The sequence below is a fragment of the Leucopleurus acutus genome (assembly GCF_964270905.1).
Source record: "Leucopleurus acutus genome assembly, chromosome: 2".
NCBI lineage: Eukaryota > Metazoa > Chordata > Mammalia > Artiodactyla > Delphinidae > Leucopleurus > Leucopleurus acutus.
In genome coordinates, this window is record NC_139143.1 from 132268058 (window position 1) to 132283429 (window position 15372).

Consider the following 15372-nt stretch of genomic DNA (forward strand, 5'->3'; position numbering starts at 1 on the left):
CCGAGCCCAGGCGGCCAAGGCATTGGTCGCGCAGCAGCCGAGAGAGGCGCTCAGTTTCTGCCGCATCCCCTCCCACAGCACTTTAGCCAACACCCACGGGCGCCCCGCCCCCCTCGGGCTTATAGGACCGGCCGGGCACCTCCACACGCCTGGGAGCCGGACGCATCCCGGAGCCGACTGCGCGGCTGCCTGTGTCTCCGGAAAGCCCCGCCGCCGCCGCCGAAGTGGCGAAGTGAGGCGGCGTCTGAGCTCCGCATCATGGAGGGCAGCTCCGCCGCGGCCCCGGCCCCAGCCCCAGTCTCCACCGACAACCGCCGCCTCCCGCGTCCGGTCTGCCGGCTCTCGTCGCTGCTCTCAGGGCTCCGTTCCTTCCTCACCTCGAAGACAGTATGAAGGAGACGCGGGGCCATGAGAGTTCCCCTTCCTGCACGCGCCTCAACCACTCCTACCCCGGCATCTGGGCGCCGGAGCGCTCCGCTGAGGCGCAGAGCAACCTAACGCGTCCCGCGGGGCCCGGCGAGGATTTCGGCTCGGTGTCTGTAGCCTTCCCGATGACCATGCTGATCACTGGCTTCGTGGGCAACGCGTTGGCCATGCTGCTCGTGTCTCAGAGCTACCGGCGCCGGGAGAGCAAGCGCAAGAAGTCGTTCCTGCTATGCATCGGCTGGCTGGCGCTCACCGACCTGGTCGGGCAGCTGCTCACCAGCCCGGTGGTCATCGTCCTGTACCTGTCCCACCAGCGCTGGGAGCAGCTCGACCCGTCTGGGAGGCTGTGCACCTTCTTCGGACTCATCATGACCGTCTTTGGGCTCTCTTCGCTCTTCATCGCCAGCGCCATGGCCGTCGAGCGGGCGCTGGCCACCCGGGCGCCGCACTGGTACTCGAGCCACATGAAGACGAGCTCCACCCGCGCCGTGCTGCTCGGCGTGTGGCTGGCGGTGCTCGCCTTCGCCCTACTGCCGGTGCTGGGCGTGGGTCAGTACACCATCCAGTGGCCCGGGACGTGGTGCTTCATTAACACCGGGGCAGGGGGCAATGGGACTAGCCCTTCGACCAACCGGGGCAACATTTTCTTCGCTTCCTCCTTTGCTTTCCTGGGGCTGTCAGCGCTGGCAGTCACCTTCGCCTGCAACTTGGCCACCATTAAGGCCCTAGTGTCCCGCTGCCGGGCCAAGGCCACGGCGTCGCAGTCCAGCGCCCAGTGGGGCCGGATCACGACCGAGACGGCTATCCAGCTCATGGGGATCATGTGCGTGCTGTCGGTCTGCTGGTCGCCGTTGCTGGTAGGTAGTTGCAGGGCGTGGGGAGTTCGGGGTGGGAGCGTGCGCGCCGGCGGGCAATGGAGACTTTTGGAAATGGCAGCACCTGCAGGGATGTGTTTGCAAGCACAGAACTTTGGAGAGGGCTCTGCCTGTGCCATCTTGGTCGCGGCTTCAGAGCTGAGCTCCTCACTTACTTGCTGAGCCCCTTCCAAGTGCCAGGCATCGCATTAGGCTCTGATTGTACACGCATGGGGACCACAGGGCTGCTCACGTTCTAACCGGAGAGAGTAAGAGGATACCCAGGTATCATTTCAGTGCTTGTGCAGAAATAGAGGTTTCTCCCGGGTGCATTGGGAGCAGGATGGCGATGACAACGGTAGCTCGGTGCTCTGGGTTTTCTCCTATTTCAAATACCTCTCGCAGGTTGAGTCGATTTTCAGTCTGCAGAAGTACTTTACCTGCGACCCACTGCAGACAGGCACAGCCGTCTTGCAGTCTCTGAGCCACTGCTTGCCCTCCCGGAGCAGCCAGCGCTCACGTTGCTTACAGGCTCACTCCTGAAGGGAGGCAGGAGAGTGAAGAAGCATCCTGCCGCTCAGGCAGCCTCAGCCCCTTCGAATTCTGCTGCATCCTCTCCCTCTAGGAAATGCTTGAACCGACAGTCAGCCAGTGGGCCCTGAGACTTGGTAACTCCCCCTGACCAGTCTTTGCTTGTCCTTGTGGCTATCGCGCAGGGCTGATGGCAAGGCCAATCCTGGGATAGGAAGTAGAGGTTCCTGCACTTCCTGGCTCCCCACGAGGGCCACAGCTCGGGAGCAAGTGAGTTTCCACATGCTCCTAGTCTAACGCTCTCTCTTACATTCGTACTTTCCATGTTTTCCTCTGGGATACTTTTAGCTAGACATTTTGTGTAAGTGCTGTTTACTAATTCCTGATGAATGGTTGCTTTTTTAGGCCCCAAGCAGCCTGGTTTAGTAGATGTTCCTGAAAGAGTGATCTGGTCACTGTGACAGGGTTATAACAGGTGATATATTGGACCTGGAAATTTATTAGACAGTTGTGAAAAACTCCTGAATCCCATGGCACGGTTTTCAGAACCCACCCACGTATATTTTTTCTTTTTGTTTTCTTTTCTTGTCTTCTGTGTTTTGAATTTTTTGGACAGGCACAGCGGCACCCAAGATCTTACTTCCCCCCACCAGGGATGGAACCCATGCCCCCTTCATTGGCACCATGGAGTCTTAACCACTGGACTGCCAGGGAAATCCCGTAGTTTTCTTTTTTTAATTGTGATAAAATACACATAACATGAAATTTGCCATTTTAATCACTTTTAAGTGTACAGTTAAATGGTATTAAGTATATTAACATTGTTGTGCACCATGTATAGTTTTAAATCCCTGCTATTTTATAAGAGAACTGTAGTTCCTTTTCCCCCTCACCCTCCCCTGCATTTGACAACAAAGATATTACAAAATACCTGTATTTAACTGGTGTAGTATATTTAGAGCAGGAGTCTTGGCTCCCAATCAGTAATAGATGGTGACAAGGAGAGTTATGTTGGAACCTCATAGCCCACAAATCGCTGTAAGGTCTCAGTTCTGCATTCCAGGAGCTAGAACCTAGGCTGATGTCATCACCATGGCTTATCAAAGCCAGCACCAATTTTAGACATATTTACTTCTGTAGTGTGTAGGTGGCCAAATAGAAGGAAAAAAAGTTCTAAATAATAAGCACTTGGCTAAAGTTGATAATTAACATAACTTTAAAGGCAAACAGAGTATTTGAATTTTTCACAACAGTCATTTGAGGCCGACATATCTGAGTTTGTTCTATCACACTCTTTATATCTGTACTCTATATATCCAAGAAAAAGGGTAAATGATACAAATAAAATGCTTACTCATACAGTTAACCAGACTTATAGTTGATTTTTTTTAAGTAAAAGAGAAACTATGTAGTGTGGTTTTTATTTCAAAACTTTTGATCCTAATATGATAAGCATAGCAACCTTAGGAAGACTTTAGATAAGTTCTGAAAATTGCAATCTAGGATGGCCAAACTCACTCTCTTAAGAAAGACTGTATTTGGAATTCATCTTATTTAATTTCAATTAATAGCTGCAATTAAAATATTTGTTGGTTTGCTGCATTTTATCAGATACTTTATTCATTCAGTTCTCATAAAAACATTAAACTTAAATTCAACATGTCATCGTATCAAAGAGAAGAAATTCGTGGTTTCCAAAATAGGTATTTTTTAAACTAAAGGAAATTATTCTATCTTCTGTTTTGTGCACCATTGAAATTAAATCTCCAACTATCTTCAGAAAGATCTACAGTACAAAGTTGGAATTATTTCAAAGGAAAGAAGCTGGCAAAACTGCTTTCTTAATAGGTTAGGGAATTATAAGAATGAAAACACTAGAATTTAGTGAATTGAATTTTCAGTGTATTAATGTTGAAGTGAGAGATTGTCTTTTATACTTTTTTCCTAACTATAAAACATAGATTCCCTATTAGCTTTCTCTGAATTGGGCATAGGATACTAATCTAATTATCCAAACTCCTTACTTAAAAAGACCCTGAGTATATCTTATCTTGGAAAACTATCATTACTATAATAATATTCAGTTGTCATTGCTGAAAAACTTAGCAGGGTAGAGATACCATAATAAGAAAACATCCCAACTGCTACAAGTTCCTGCTATGCAAATACTTAAATTGAGGGTTTATCTATGGTGCAAACAAAAGCTTTTTTACCTTTTTTTTCCCCAGAAACTTTACAAAGTACAATAGAAAATGTGAAATTAAGTGAGACTACAGTGGGAAATGATGTCACCATTGGTAGATGGTCTACAGTTCTTAGTCGATATTTATGTGAGGCATCAAATTCTGTTGGAATCAGACAGTTGACTCAGCAATGCAATCTGTTTGACTTATTATTTTCGTTACATTTTTTGATGAACTCACCAAATAGTCCAGCTGTTTGACATGATAGCCAAGTTTCCAGAAGCAGGAATAACCTGAGGCTGTTGTTTAGAGGAAGCCATGACTACATTTTATACTTTTGTACACCTGGTACTCCTCAAACAGGTAGAACGTGGGTTGTAGCTGTCTTAAAAATAGTAGATATAAAGCTAACTATCAACATTGTGAAAAGAGAGGTATGAGGAACAGTTTCTTGCCTACAACTTTGGAACTGGATAAAAGCAGTCTTAGAAACTTTTGCCTTTAATCTTGAACTAGCAAATTCCCTGCTCAACATCCACAGATGCCGACAGGGATGCTTTGATTCAAGGAGATGTTTTGCAATATAGATGTAAGTTTTCTTTTAATTTAAGGTTATATTTTGACAAAGGAAATTTGTCTTAAATATACTTCATGTGATAAATAGATGCAATACATTATTTTACAGAAGTAATGCTATTTTATAGTATTAAAAATATTATCAAATTGCTAATTTTCTCTGCCTATTAATTTCTGCCATGTTCAGGATGTTGCTTCAGGGAAAATGATTAAACATGTGAATCGACATTATAGGGAAAAACTTCTATAATTTGTTTTTATAAGAATTGAGATTACTCAGACTTTTTTTTTTTTGAGTTTATTACAATACATTTTAAGCACTATGGAAGGGATATTAAGTAGACTTATTAACAACTGGTCAAAGCGTTATAATCTGTTCAGAGAAGTAGAATTCCTACATTTATGAGTGAAAAACTTAGAGAACAATACAAGATTGGATGTAATTAATAGTGCCTTTGGCTCTGGGAAGGAAGTCTCTCTGAATTTGCCAGAGTATGCTTCCAGGAAGAACTGGGATGGCATAGCTTGACCTCATGGCTGAGAATGTGTGTGTCTGTGGACCCAGCCCATGAATACAGAGGGTGCACACTGGAACCACAGGAGGAATGGTTTGAAAAGTTTCCTGTGGCCGGATTGAGGTGGTTAGGATGAACACAGGATGAGGACTGTGTTCTTTGGCCAGTAGGCCATAGAACCTTTATTTTGGGTTTTTGAATAGGGGGATGAGTTTTGAAAACATTGGCAGGGCTGTAGTGTGTGGATAGATTTGGACTGGAAAATGGGAAAGTGAGATCAGTTACAACTTGCTTCTGCAGGTGGGTTAGGCTCTAAGAGTAGACACTGTGGGAAGAGATAAGTCAGAGAAAGAAAGGTAAGAGAGAACTAATGCTGTCAGAAATGGTCAATTTAAGGAGTGATTGATTCACCAAACATTTCTTACACATCTACTGTGTCCTATTCTTTGAGGTGAATATTTTCACATATATTACCTCATTTAACTGCATGCTTTGAGATTGCCACTATTTTCTACATCATTCAGATGAAGAACTCAAGTATAAAGAATATTAGAACCAGATTTCTAATTCAAGATATCTGACTCTGAGTTTATTTTTAATTTTTTATTGTTGTCGTTGATCTGTTTGTTTAGCTTAGATAAAGGCCAAGAATTCTGATCCTAATAGTAGTACTGGGCAAGTTATGTATCCTCTTATCTGTAAAGTGCAAAAGTAGAGCTAATATCTAAGGTCTTTTTCCATTTGTTATGCTCAGGAGAATTATGAGAGATTTGGGAGAATCATAGTGTAATGATCCAGAATGAGAAATTTGGGAAGGAGACTGCTTGGTCAATTGTTTTTTTATAAGAATGGGGGCTTCTAGGGTTTTGGGACACCATGCATATGGAGATGGCAGATTATCTAAATGATATATCCAGAAGCAAGTATAACTTGAAAATTAATGGCATAAATCAGGGCTTAAAAATGTAGATTTTTTAAATTTTGAGTTTGTCAGAGAGAGCCAAGAATTAAACAAATTCTTAAGCCATCATATTTGAAGAAATTCAGATGGTCTAGAGTTGTAGCATAATTGTGACTCCCTGGGCTTTCTCTTTTGAAAAAGCTGTAAAGGTCAATAACTCAATTATGAAAGTTTCCATAGGATCAGTTTTCTGGGAATAACACTCAGGAATATGCACTACAGGCATTTGTAACAGAGGATGATTGATGATTCATCTGGGGGAGCCGAGAGGTAGTAGTGAGGGGTACTGGGTGTCATGTTTCAGTTTTTAGTCCTTGCCTTACAGTGTGGGGAAGCAGGGCGGGAAGTCCTCCCTCAAACTCCTCACATATGGGTAGCATTTTTATAATCCACCAGGGTTCCACATGCATCTCATTCTTGCCTTGCAACTCTTAAGATCTACAACTGTAGCATGTCACATTCTGAATCCCCCTTTTCCCCTCAATTCCTTATCATAGAGGTAAGTAAGAAGTTCATATTTCAACTCCTACCATGCTTCTTGAGGATTATTAGATGGCCTCTCAAGTCCCCATTTTCCCTAGAAAATTCCAGTTTTCATAGATTAATGAAAGTAACCAAAGAAGGAACCTAATTTTGGGGATTCCTCTTATATCTTGTCTCTTGTGTATATGTCAACTTTTTATAGTAAACATAGTAATTCATTCTTACATAGAAATGACAGTTGAACAATGTGTGACTTTTTTCATGAGAGGGACACATGCACATGGAAGTAGCACTATGGAATGCTGAATCTGTTCCCTTTACTCAGAACACTTTTGTCTCCATTTTCCCACTTTACACTTCACCCCTCAATCATTCAGCTATTGCTGCCGAGCAGTCACCCATCTTGGACTGGTTAAGTTCCCAAGTTAGCAGTCACTTTGTTAGAGGAGCCTTGATTGATCCTCTCTAGAGGATCTTATTAACTGAATATCTGAGCACGTAAATCAAAAGACAGCGTCTGGTCCCAGCGACATACGTAATTCATTGTGTGACCTTAGACAGTTTACTTGATATCTTTGGGAACTATTTTCCTTTTTTTTTTTTGTAAAATAAGAGTAAAAACACCTACTCAGCCTATTTCACAAGATTGTAATGAAAACCAAAATAAATGTATTTGAAAATAATAGGGAATATTTCTTCCATATTAGGAATACTACTATGATGTTTTACTGGATGATAATGTTGACTTCTTGTCTTCAGATAGACCTTCCCCCCAGGAAACTGGAGAAAAGAGACAAGTGATGTTTCATAGCTTGATTAGTTATAGTTAACTGGTGGGGAAATGTGGTGGAGAATGTGACTTTTGAGAAAAAAATAGAGAAATGCAAATCAAAACTACAATGAGATATCATCTCACACCAGTCGGAATGGCCATCATCAAAAAATCTAGAAACAATAAATGCTGGAGAGGGTGTGGAGAAAAGGGAACCCTCTTGCACTGTTGGTGGGAATGTAAATTGATACAGCCACTGTGGAGAACAGTATGGAGGTTCCTTAAAAAACTAGAAATAGAACTACCATATGACCCAGCAATCCCACTACTGGGCATATACCCTGAGAAAACCATAATTCAAAAAGAGTCATGTACCAAAATGTTCAGTGCAGCTCTATTTACAATAGCCCGGAGATGGAAACAACCTAAGTGTCCATCATTGGATGAATGGATAAAGAAGATGTGGCACATATATACAATGGAATATTACTCAGCCATAAAAAGAAACGAAATTGAGCTATTTGTAATGAGGTGGATAGACCTAGAGTCTGTCATACAGAGTGAAGTAAGTCAGAAAGAGAGAGACAAATACCGTATGCTAACACATATATATGGAATTTAAGAGAAAAAAATAATGTCATGAAGAACCTAGGGGTAAGACAGGAATAAAGACTCAGACCTACTAGAGAATGGACTTGAGGATATGGGGAGGGGGAAGGGTAAGCTGTGACAAAGTGAGAGAGAGGCATGGACATATATACACTACCAAACGTAAGGTAGATAGCTAGTGGAAGCAGCCACATAGCACAGGGAGATCAGCTCGGTGCTTTGTGACCACCTAGAGGGGTGGGATAGGGAGTGCTGGGAGGGCGGGAGACGCAAGAAGGAAGAGATATGGGAACATATGTATATATATAACTGATTCATTTTGTTGTAAAGCAGAAACTAACACACCATTGTAAAGCAATTATACTCCAATAAAGAAAAAAAAAAAGAAAAAAATAAGAAAAATGGTGCATAAATGTTTACAAGGTACTGTAATTCATTCCTCCTCTTCTCCCCCTGTCGCCATCAATCTTCTGCATTCTCTCAGCTCTGGAATGCTTTCGCCCACACAGCTGCCAGGTAACCCTTTAAATCTAAAACATGCTGGATCCCATCTCACCCTTCCCTTGAACGTGGAGGAGTGCCCACTACCTCGTGCTCTGAAGGCCTCTGTCTAGAATGTGTCTCTTGTCTTTCCAGTCAGGGACGTGGTGTGCTCAGACCTGTCCTCATGTAAATGAGTCAAATTAATTGTGCATCTAGTTGCTGTTCTAGGTCAGATTACTCTGCAGACCTCTTAAGGATAGAACCTGTGCCTTGGTTGTCCTCATCTCTTCACAGGTGATCAGGAATGTTGGGACTGCACAGAATCTCCACCACTGACTCACAGCCCAGAACTGTGTTCACACAAGCCTTAAATCAGACCACAGCATGAGAAACACAGAGTTGTAAACTGCCTCACAGTTAGACCAGCTCCTGACAAGACATTAATATTATTTGCAATCTGCAAGTAGCACAAAGTGTAATTTTCCCATCCAATGGCCCTCCCAGACTCTTGGGCAACATTTATAAGGAGGACATTTCAGTGGCTGATCTTGTCACTTATTCAAAATCTATATATTATTTTACCATACTGATTTTTATGATAGGTGTTTGAGGACTGTAAATCTAAAAATGAAAGATGGTGGCAGAGACAGAAGAGGAGGCTTGATTTTTCACACTTTAATTCTGTTAGAAAGAAGGAAATTAGATACTAATTAAGGTAAGAGTCATGTAATATAAGTATAGGATAAATTCTACACCAAATAGCATTACTATTTTTAAAAATCTTGATAATACAAAGACAGAAGGCCAAATTGGAACTGGAAACCTATTTATTTTAAGCAATTATTGATCTAATAAAAATAAAGTATAATTTTAAAAATACACTTTTTACTAATCTTTTATTTCCTAAAAGTAAATTTGATTTTTCTGTCCCTCTTTCTGAATACTCAGTGTGTCATTTTCTGTGGTTGAGAATATGCTGCTCTTGGTGAAACTCATGAAAATTTGGAAAAAGGAGTATGTTGTTAATGCTGAAAGAGAGATTCTGAAAGATATGGCACGTCTTGAAAAATTCACCAGACAGTAGAGTGGAGCTTTCATTGTGGTCTTGATGTATGAAATTTCCCTGATAACATCCTGCTACCAACCACCTTGTTTGGGTCAAGTAGAGCACACACATCCGTATTTCCCCAAATAGACTATTGCCTCAGCAGTCAAAGGCACAAACAGCAGTTAGTGACCTCTGCCTGTGTTTCGTAAGAAGAGCAAGAGAAAGTGGTTGCTTCCATGTCCTGGCTATTGTAAATAGAGCTGCATGGACCTAGAGTCTGTTATACAGAATGAAGTAATTCAGAAAGAGAAAAACAAATACTGTATGCTAACACATATGTATGGAATCCAAAAAAAAAAAAAAAGGTTCTGAAGAACCTATGGGCAGGACAGGAATAAAGACAGAGATGTAGAGAATGGACTTGAGGACACGGGGAGGGGGAAGGGTAAGCTGGAGCTGGGACGAAGTGAGAGAGTGGCATGGACATATACACACTACCAAATGTAAAATAGATAGCTAGTGGGAAGCAGCCACATAGCACAGGGATCACCTCGGTGCTTTGTGACCACCTAGACGGGTGGGATAGGGAGAGTGGGAGGGAAGGAGATGCAAGAGGGAGGAGATATGGAGATATATGTATATGTATAACTGATTCACTTTGTCATACAGCAGAAACTAACACACCATTGTAAAGCAATTATACTCCAATAAAGATGTTTAAAAAAAAAAAGAGAAAGTGATGGAAGAAGCAAGTGAGGGCCATAGAATAAGCCACTGGAAGGCAAGAGCCCAGGGTTCTCGTCTTGGCTTCTTTACCACAGGATAAAAGTCACTGTATCTTTCTGGTTTTCCCTTTCTTCATCAGTAAGATAAAACAGTTATCACTCTAACCTTCCTTCCGGTTCTGACTTCCTGTGGCTTGAAATAAATAAAATCGTTCCTTTTGGACATACTATATTAAATATGTGGGGGAACATACCCAAAGACTTCTTAAGAAAAATCATAGAAATGTAGGCAAATGGACAGAGTAGATCATGCATTCTGTTATACAATTATTCTGTGAATATTTACTGCTTGCTACGTGCCTGCCACTCTGGTGATACGGTGGTGACCAGGGCTGATGCCTACGGTTGTAGGTGGTGAACGGTTACATGGCTCTAGGGGGCACTCTTCACATCATGTTCTATGTGCATGACAGTCCTTGTGGAGCAGGGTGCCATCTGTGCTGTACTTGGTAGCCCTGAGAGTGAGCCAAACAGACATGTTAGCTTCTTCCATGAAACTTTCAATCCACTAAGGTAGACCGACAGTGAATAAACAATCCTTCCAATAAACAAATGTAACCAGTCTGATGGGTCATTACCCTGGTTGCTTTCACTGCCACGTGGTACAGCTTTTGCAGGTTGGCCTTGTCTGGGCTGAAGGGCAGTGCTGGTCCACTGCTGCTGTGAGGCCCTGATGGATCACGTCCCTGTCCAGGCTGTAGTGGGTCCGTGCTTGGGCGCAATCATTAGAGAGCACATTAATTCACACCCATAACTTTAGCCCCGAAGCTCACCAGCAATTCCCTGGAGCGCAACCACTGTGCTACAGGGTAAGGACCCAGAGAGTAGCTGACCTCAGGCCACATACTGCCTGGAACCAACCTTCCCTCTTGGGTCCTTAGGCTCTGGGTTGTACTCAGATCATCCCCACACAAGTTTGTCTTTCTCTTCCAGTAAATTTTCTTTTAAGGCTTTCCATGTCTTTTCCCTCTACTGAATGTAGCCAAAGTTGCTGTGCTTTAAGTTTCTTGGCTTCAGATATTGGGAGAGGAGGTTAGATTTCTCAGCCTCTTTTTTCTAGAAAATATGATGGTCTAACTCTCCCCAAGTGATCAGCAGTTTATACCAGGTGTGTTGCATGGATTTTCCTTTGTTGTACCACACAAGTTTCCACTGTGTAAATCTACTCATTCTACATTTACCAAAGTAAATGTTTCTTACTTCTGTAACATCTGCTCCAATGTGACTTGCTCTGCCCACCTGAACAGAGAAGAGGGGGCAGCTTCTGACATTCCCTTACATACATCATTAAAACAATGGGTGTGTTATGAAGGCAAGAAAAAGGTGCTTTGGGAAAGTGTCAAAGAGGACCTTCTCTTGATGTATTGGTGGATGCAGTGGTGGTTAAGGAGGGCTTCCCTAAGAAAATGTCATTTATGGTGAATCTTGAAAGATGTTACTTGAGGAAGAAAGAGCAGCTTGCAAAGCCATCAGTGTAGGAAAGAGCTGGAAACATTAGAGTAACTTAAAGAGGGCCAGATGGGTACATTAGAGTGAGTAAAATGGGCGGTGCCTTTAAGGTGAAGCCAGGGACGTAGACAGGGCCAAACCATGTAGAACCCTGTCATTTTTGTTTGGGAGTTTATAGATTTTTATCTCAAGTATGATGGAAAACAACTAGCTTTGAGTAAGGGAGTGATTTGTTCTGTTTTGTGTATTAAGAAGATCACTCAGGTTGCCTTATGAATTAGAAAAGTGAAGCATCAGAGCCCTTGAGTACTGAGGTCAGTTGAAGATGTAGAGACATTAATAAGGATAAACTTTTTTTCCTTAAGTGTTGCTTTGAAAGAAGGAGAGACATAGCTTGGTATAGAATTGGCAGTGGGAGTGAGAGTCAGTGCAGAAGCATAGAGGGAAAAATTGAGCCAGGTGTGCTGGAAATGGTAAGCAAATCTGTTTTTGTTGAAGTATGCTTGAGAAAGTCAAGAAATATTATGAGTCAAATAGGGACTGAGGGATAAGGGAGGGAGGAGTGTGTTGGTAGATTGCCTTGAAAATTAGAAATAGGAATTTGTATTTCATCTTGCACAAGCTGTATTTCTTGTCTATACTTCTGTTGTATGTTTGTAAAATAAGAAGGTTGACCTTATAAAATCTCTTGGTTTATAAAAGGTCATTTAGTAAAACAAATGTTTTGTTTGATCTCTTTCTAGAATATTCTTGGTGAAATTGTCCAAGCTTTGTTTGAATACTTTACTTGTAGGAAATTTATTGCTTTTTAAGGGGCACAAAAAATTTTCTTAGAGGAAAGCATTGTGCTAGGTTCTTTCTTTCCTTCTTTCTTTCTTTTCCTTTCTCTCTCTCTCTCTCTCTCTCTTTCTTTTATGATCAAATGTAATAACATATGTAAAACACTTAAACATCATATCACACTAATAAGCACTTAATAAATGTTAGCTTCATTATCCCACTTCCGACTTGTGACAGATACTTCTTCTCCTCAGTTTCCAGAAGTCATCACTATTATGATTTTCCAGAACACTCTTTTAGTATTGTTTGTGTGTATATTACAAAATGGTGTCATATTATACATATTATTCTGCAGTTTGCCTTTTTTCAATTAACAATGATGTTTTGTGATTTATCCATGTTGACACAAATGAATCTAGTATATTCATTTTAAGTGTTTTTAATATATTATATAAAATATAAATACTATATATTTATTGTATAATACAATATATACAATATAAAATACTACTGTGTATGATTTCTTTTTTAATTCTATTTTTAAATTTTATTTATTTATTTATCTATCTATTTATTTATTTTTGCGGATCTGGAAACAACATTAGGCACACAGTAAATTCTCACCCTCTAACATATTCTTTTATTATTATTATTAATTTTTTTCTTTTTACCTTTTGACCCATTTCTCTCACCCTCACCCTCACCTCTGTTAACCACCCATCTGTTCTGTCTGTCTCTGAGCTTGGTTGTTGTTATTTTTTTAGATTTTACATGTAAGTGAGAACATATGATATTTGTCTTTCTCCTACTTATTTCACATGGCATAATGCCTTGGAAGCCCATGCATTTTGTCACAATTGGCAAGTTTTATTCTTTTTTCATGACAGAGTAACTGAGTAATACTCCATTGTGTGTGTGGGTGTATCTTCTTTATTCATTCATCCATCAGTGGGCACTTTGTTTCTGTATCTTGGCTATTGTAAATAACACTGCAGTGAACATGAGCATGCATATATCTTTCCAAGTTATTGTTTTTGTTTTTTTCGATAACTACCCAGAAGTGGAATTGCTGGATTGTATGGTAGCTCTATTTTTAATTTTTTGAAGAACCTCCATACCATTTTCCACAGTGGTTGCACCAATTTACATTCCCACCAACAGTGCACAAGGATCTCCTTTTCTTCACATCCTCACTAGCTCTTGTTAATTCTTATCTTTTTGATAATAGCCATTCTAAGAGGTGTGAGGTAATATCTCATTGTAACTTTGGTTTGCATTTTCCTGATTATTAGTGATGTCGAGCGTCTTTTCATGTGCTTTTTGGCCATCTGTATGTCTTCTTTGGAAAAATGTCTATTCAGATCCTCTGCCCATTTTTAAATGATTGTTTATTTGCTATTTAGTTGTATGAGTTCTTTATGTATTTTGGATATTAGTCCCTTATCAGATATACAGAATTACAGAATTCTGTAATCAGAATTACAATTTTTTTTTCCATTCAGTTGGTTGCCTTTTCATTGTGTTGATGGTTTCCTTTGCTGTGAAGAACTTTATAATTTGATGTAGTCCCACTTGTTCATTTTTGCTTTGGGTGTCAGATTCAAAAAATCATCACGAAGGCCTATGTCAAAGAGCTTACCACCTATGTTTTCCTCTAGGAGCTTTATGGTTTCAGGCCTTACATTCATGTTCTGGGCTCTTTCTCACAAATAATTTTCTTTATTTCTTACAACAACCCTATGAGGTTCCAATATACAGATAACGAAGAAACCAAAGCTAAAAGAGGTTGAGTGATTCATTCAAGGTAACACTCAACGTAAGTAGTCAAACTGGGAATCAATGGCCAAGCTCTTTTCTCCAAGCCATGGTGACTCAATGTAGCCCAATTCATCTTGAGCTGTTCTTTCTATTAGAAAAATTTAATTTCCCTTATATTGGTTGAATTGGAGTATTGCTAATTCTTGTCCTTGGTTTATGTGGAACAATACTAAATTTAATTAGAGATATCTTTTATTTTTAAAGTTATATGACACTATACTTCTAAGTTAGGTATCAAGGAGTTCTACTAAATCAATGTAAATAAACAGTAAAATAACATGAAATTATCTTGACAATGTCAGGGGCAGGAGCCATGATGTGTTAATGCATTTAAGTGACACTTTATTAAATATCAGTTGTGTGCGAGGCACTGTGCTACAACCTGACAGAACAATGGCATGGTCCTTGTCCTCAAGGAACGTGTTGTTTATTGAATGATTCCCTGGAGAAACTTGAGTTTGTGACTCAAAAAAGCAACATTATTTTCCATGTCAATTTTGAATATAGGAAAAAAGCTGGGGACCATTCAGAATTTATCCATTCATGCATTCAGTGATTGTTTATTGAGTAACTACTATGTGTTAGGCACAGTTCTAGGTGCTGGAAATATAGTAGTTAAATAGGCAGACTAGTTTCCTGCTCTCAGGGAACATGCATTCTAGTGGAAGGAGAAAGTCAATCACTAAATTAGATGAAAGCCAGATTGTGATAAATACTGTTGAGAAAATAAAGCAATGTGATGTGATAGAGGGAGCCTGGGAAACTTTTGTAGATGGGGTCTTGAGAGAAAGGTGCCTCTTAAATGAGAGGTAACATTTAAGCTGAGATCTGAGTGAAAGGAAAGAACCAGGTATGAATGATCTCCAGGAAGAACATTCTAAGCAGAAGGAACAGCAAAGGCCCTCACCTCAAGGTGGGCTCGAGGGATAGAAAGAAGTCCAGTGTGGCTGAAGTGAGATGAACATGGAGAGAGTAGAGTACCATGAATTGAGGTCAGAGACCGTGTTGGGATCCAGATTGTGTGAGGCCATGCAGAGGAGTTTTGATATGATTTTAAGAGAACACTGGAAGACTTGAAGCAAGGGAGTGACATTATTGG

At 40.9% G+C, this 15372-nt stretch overlaps 1 protein-coding gene across 1 annotated transcript in view; it reads left to right on the top strand.

Annotated features, from left to right (window-relative positions):
* Positions 1-389: 389 nt before the first annotated feature.
* PTGER3 (prostaglandin E receptor 3) overlaps positions 390-15372 on the top strand; it is a gene marked incomplete at both ends in the record, with an annotated part of 66028 nt that continues 51045 nt past the window's right edge. Inside the window, 1 exon segment of the mRNA XM_082863455.1 lies at positions 390-1283. Within this exon segment, the coding sequence (XP_082719581.1) occupies positions 390-1283 (894 nt within the window).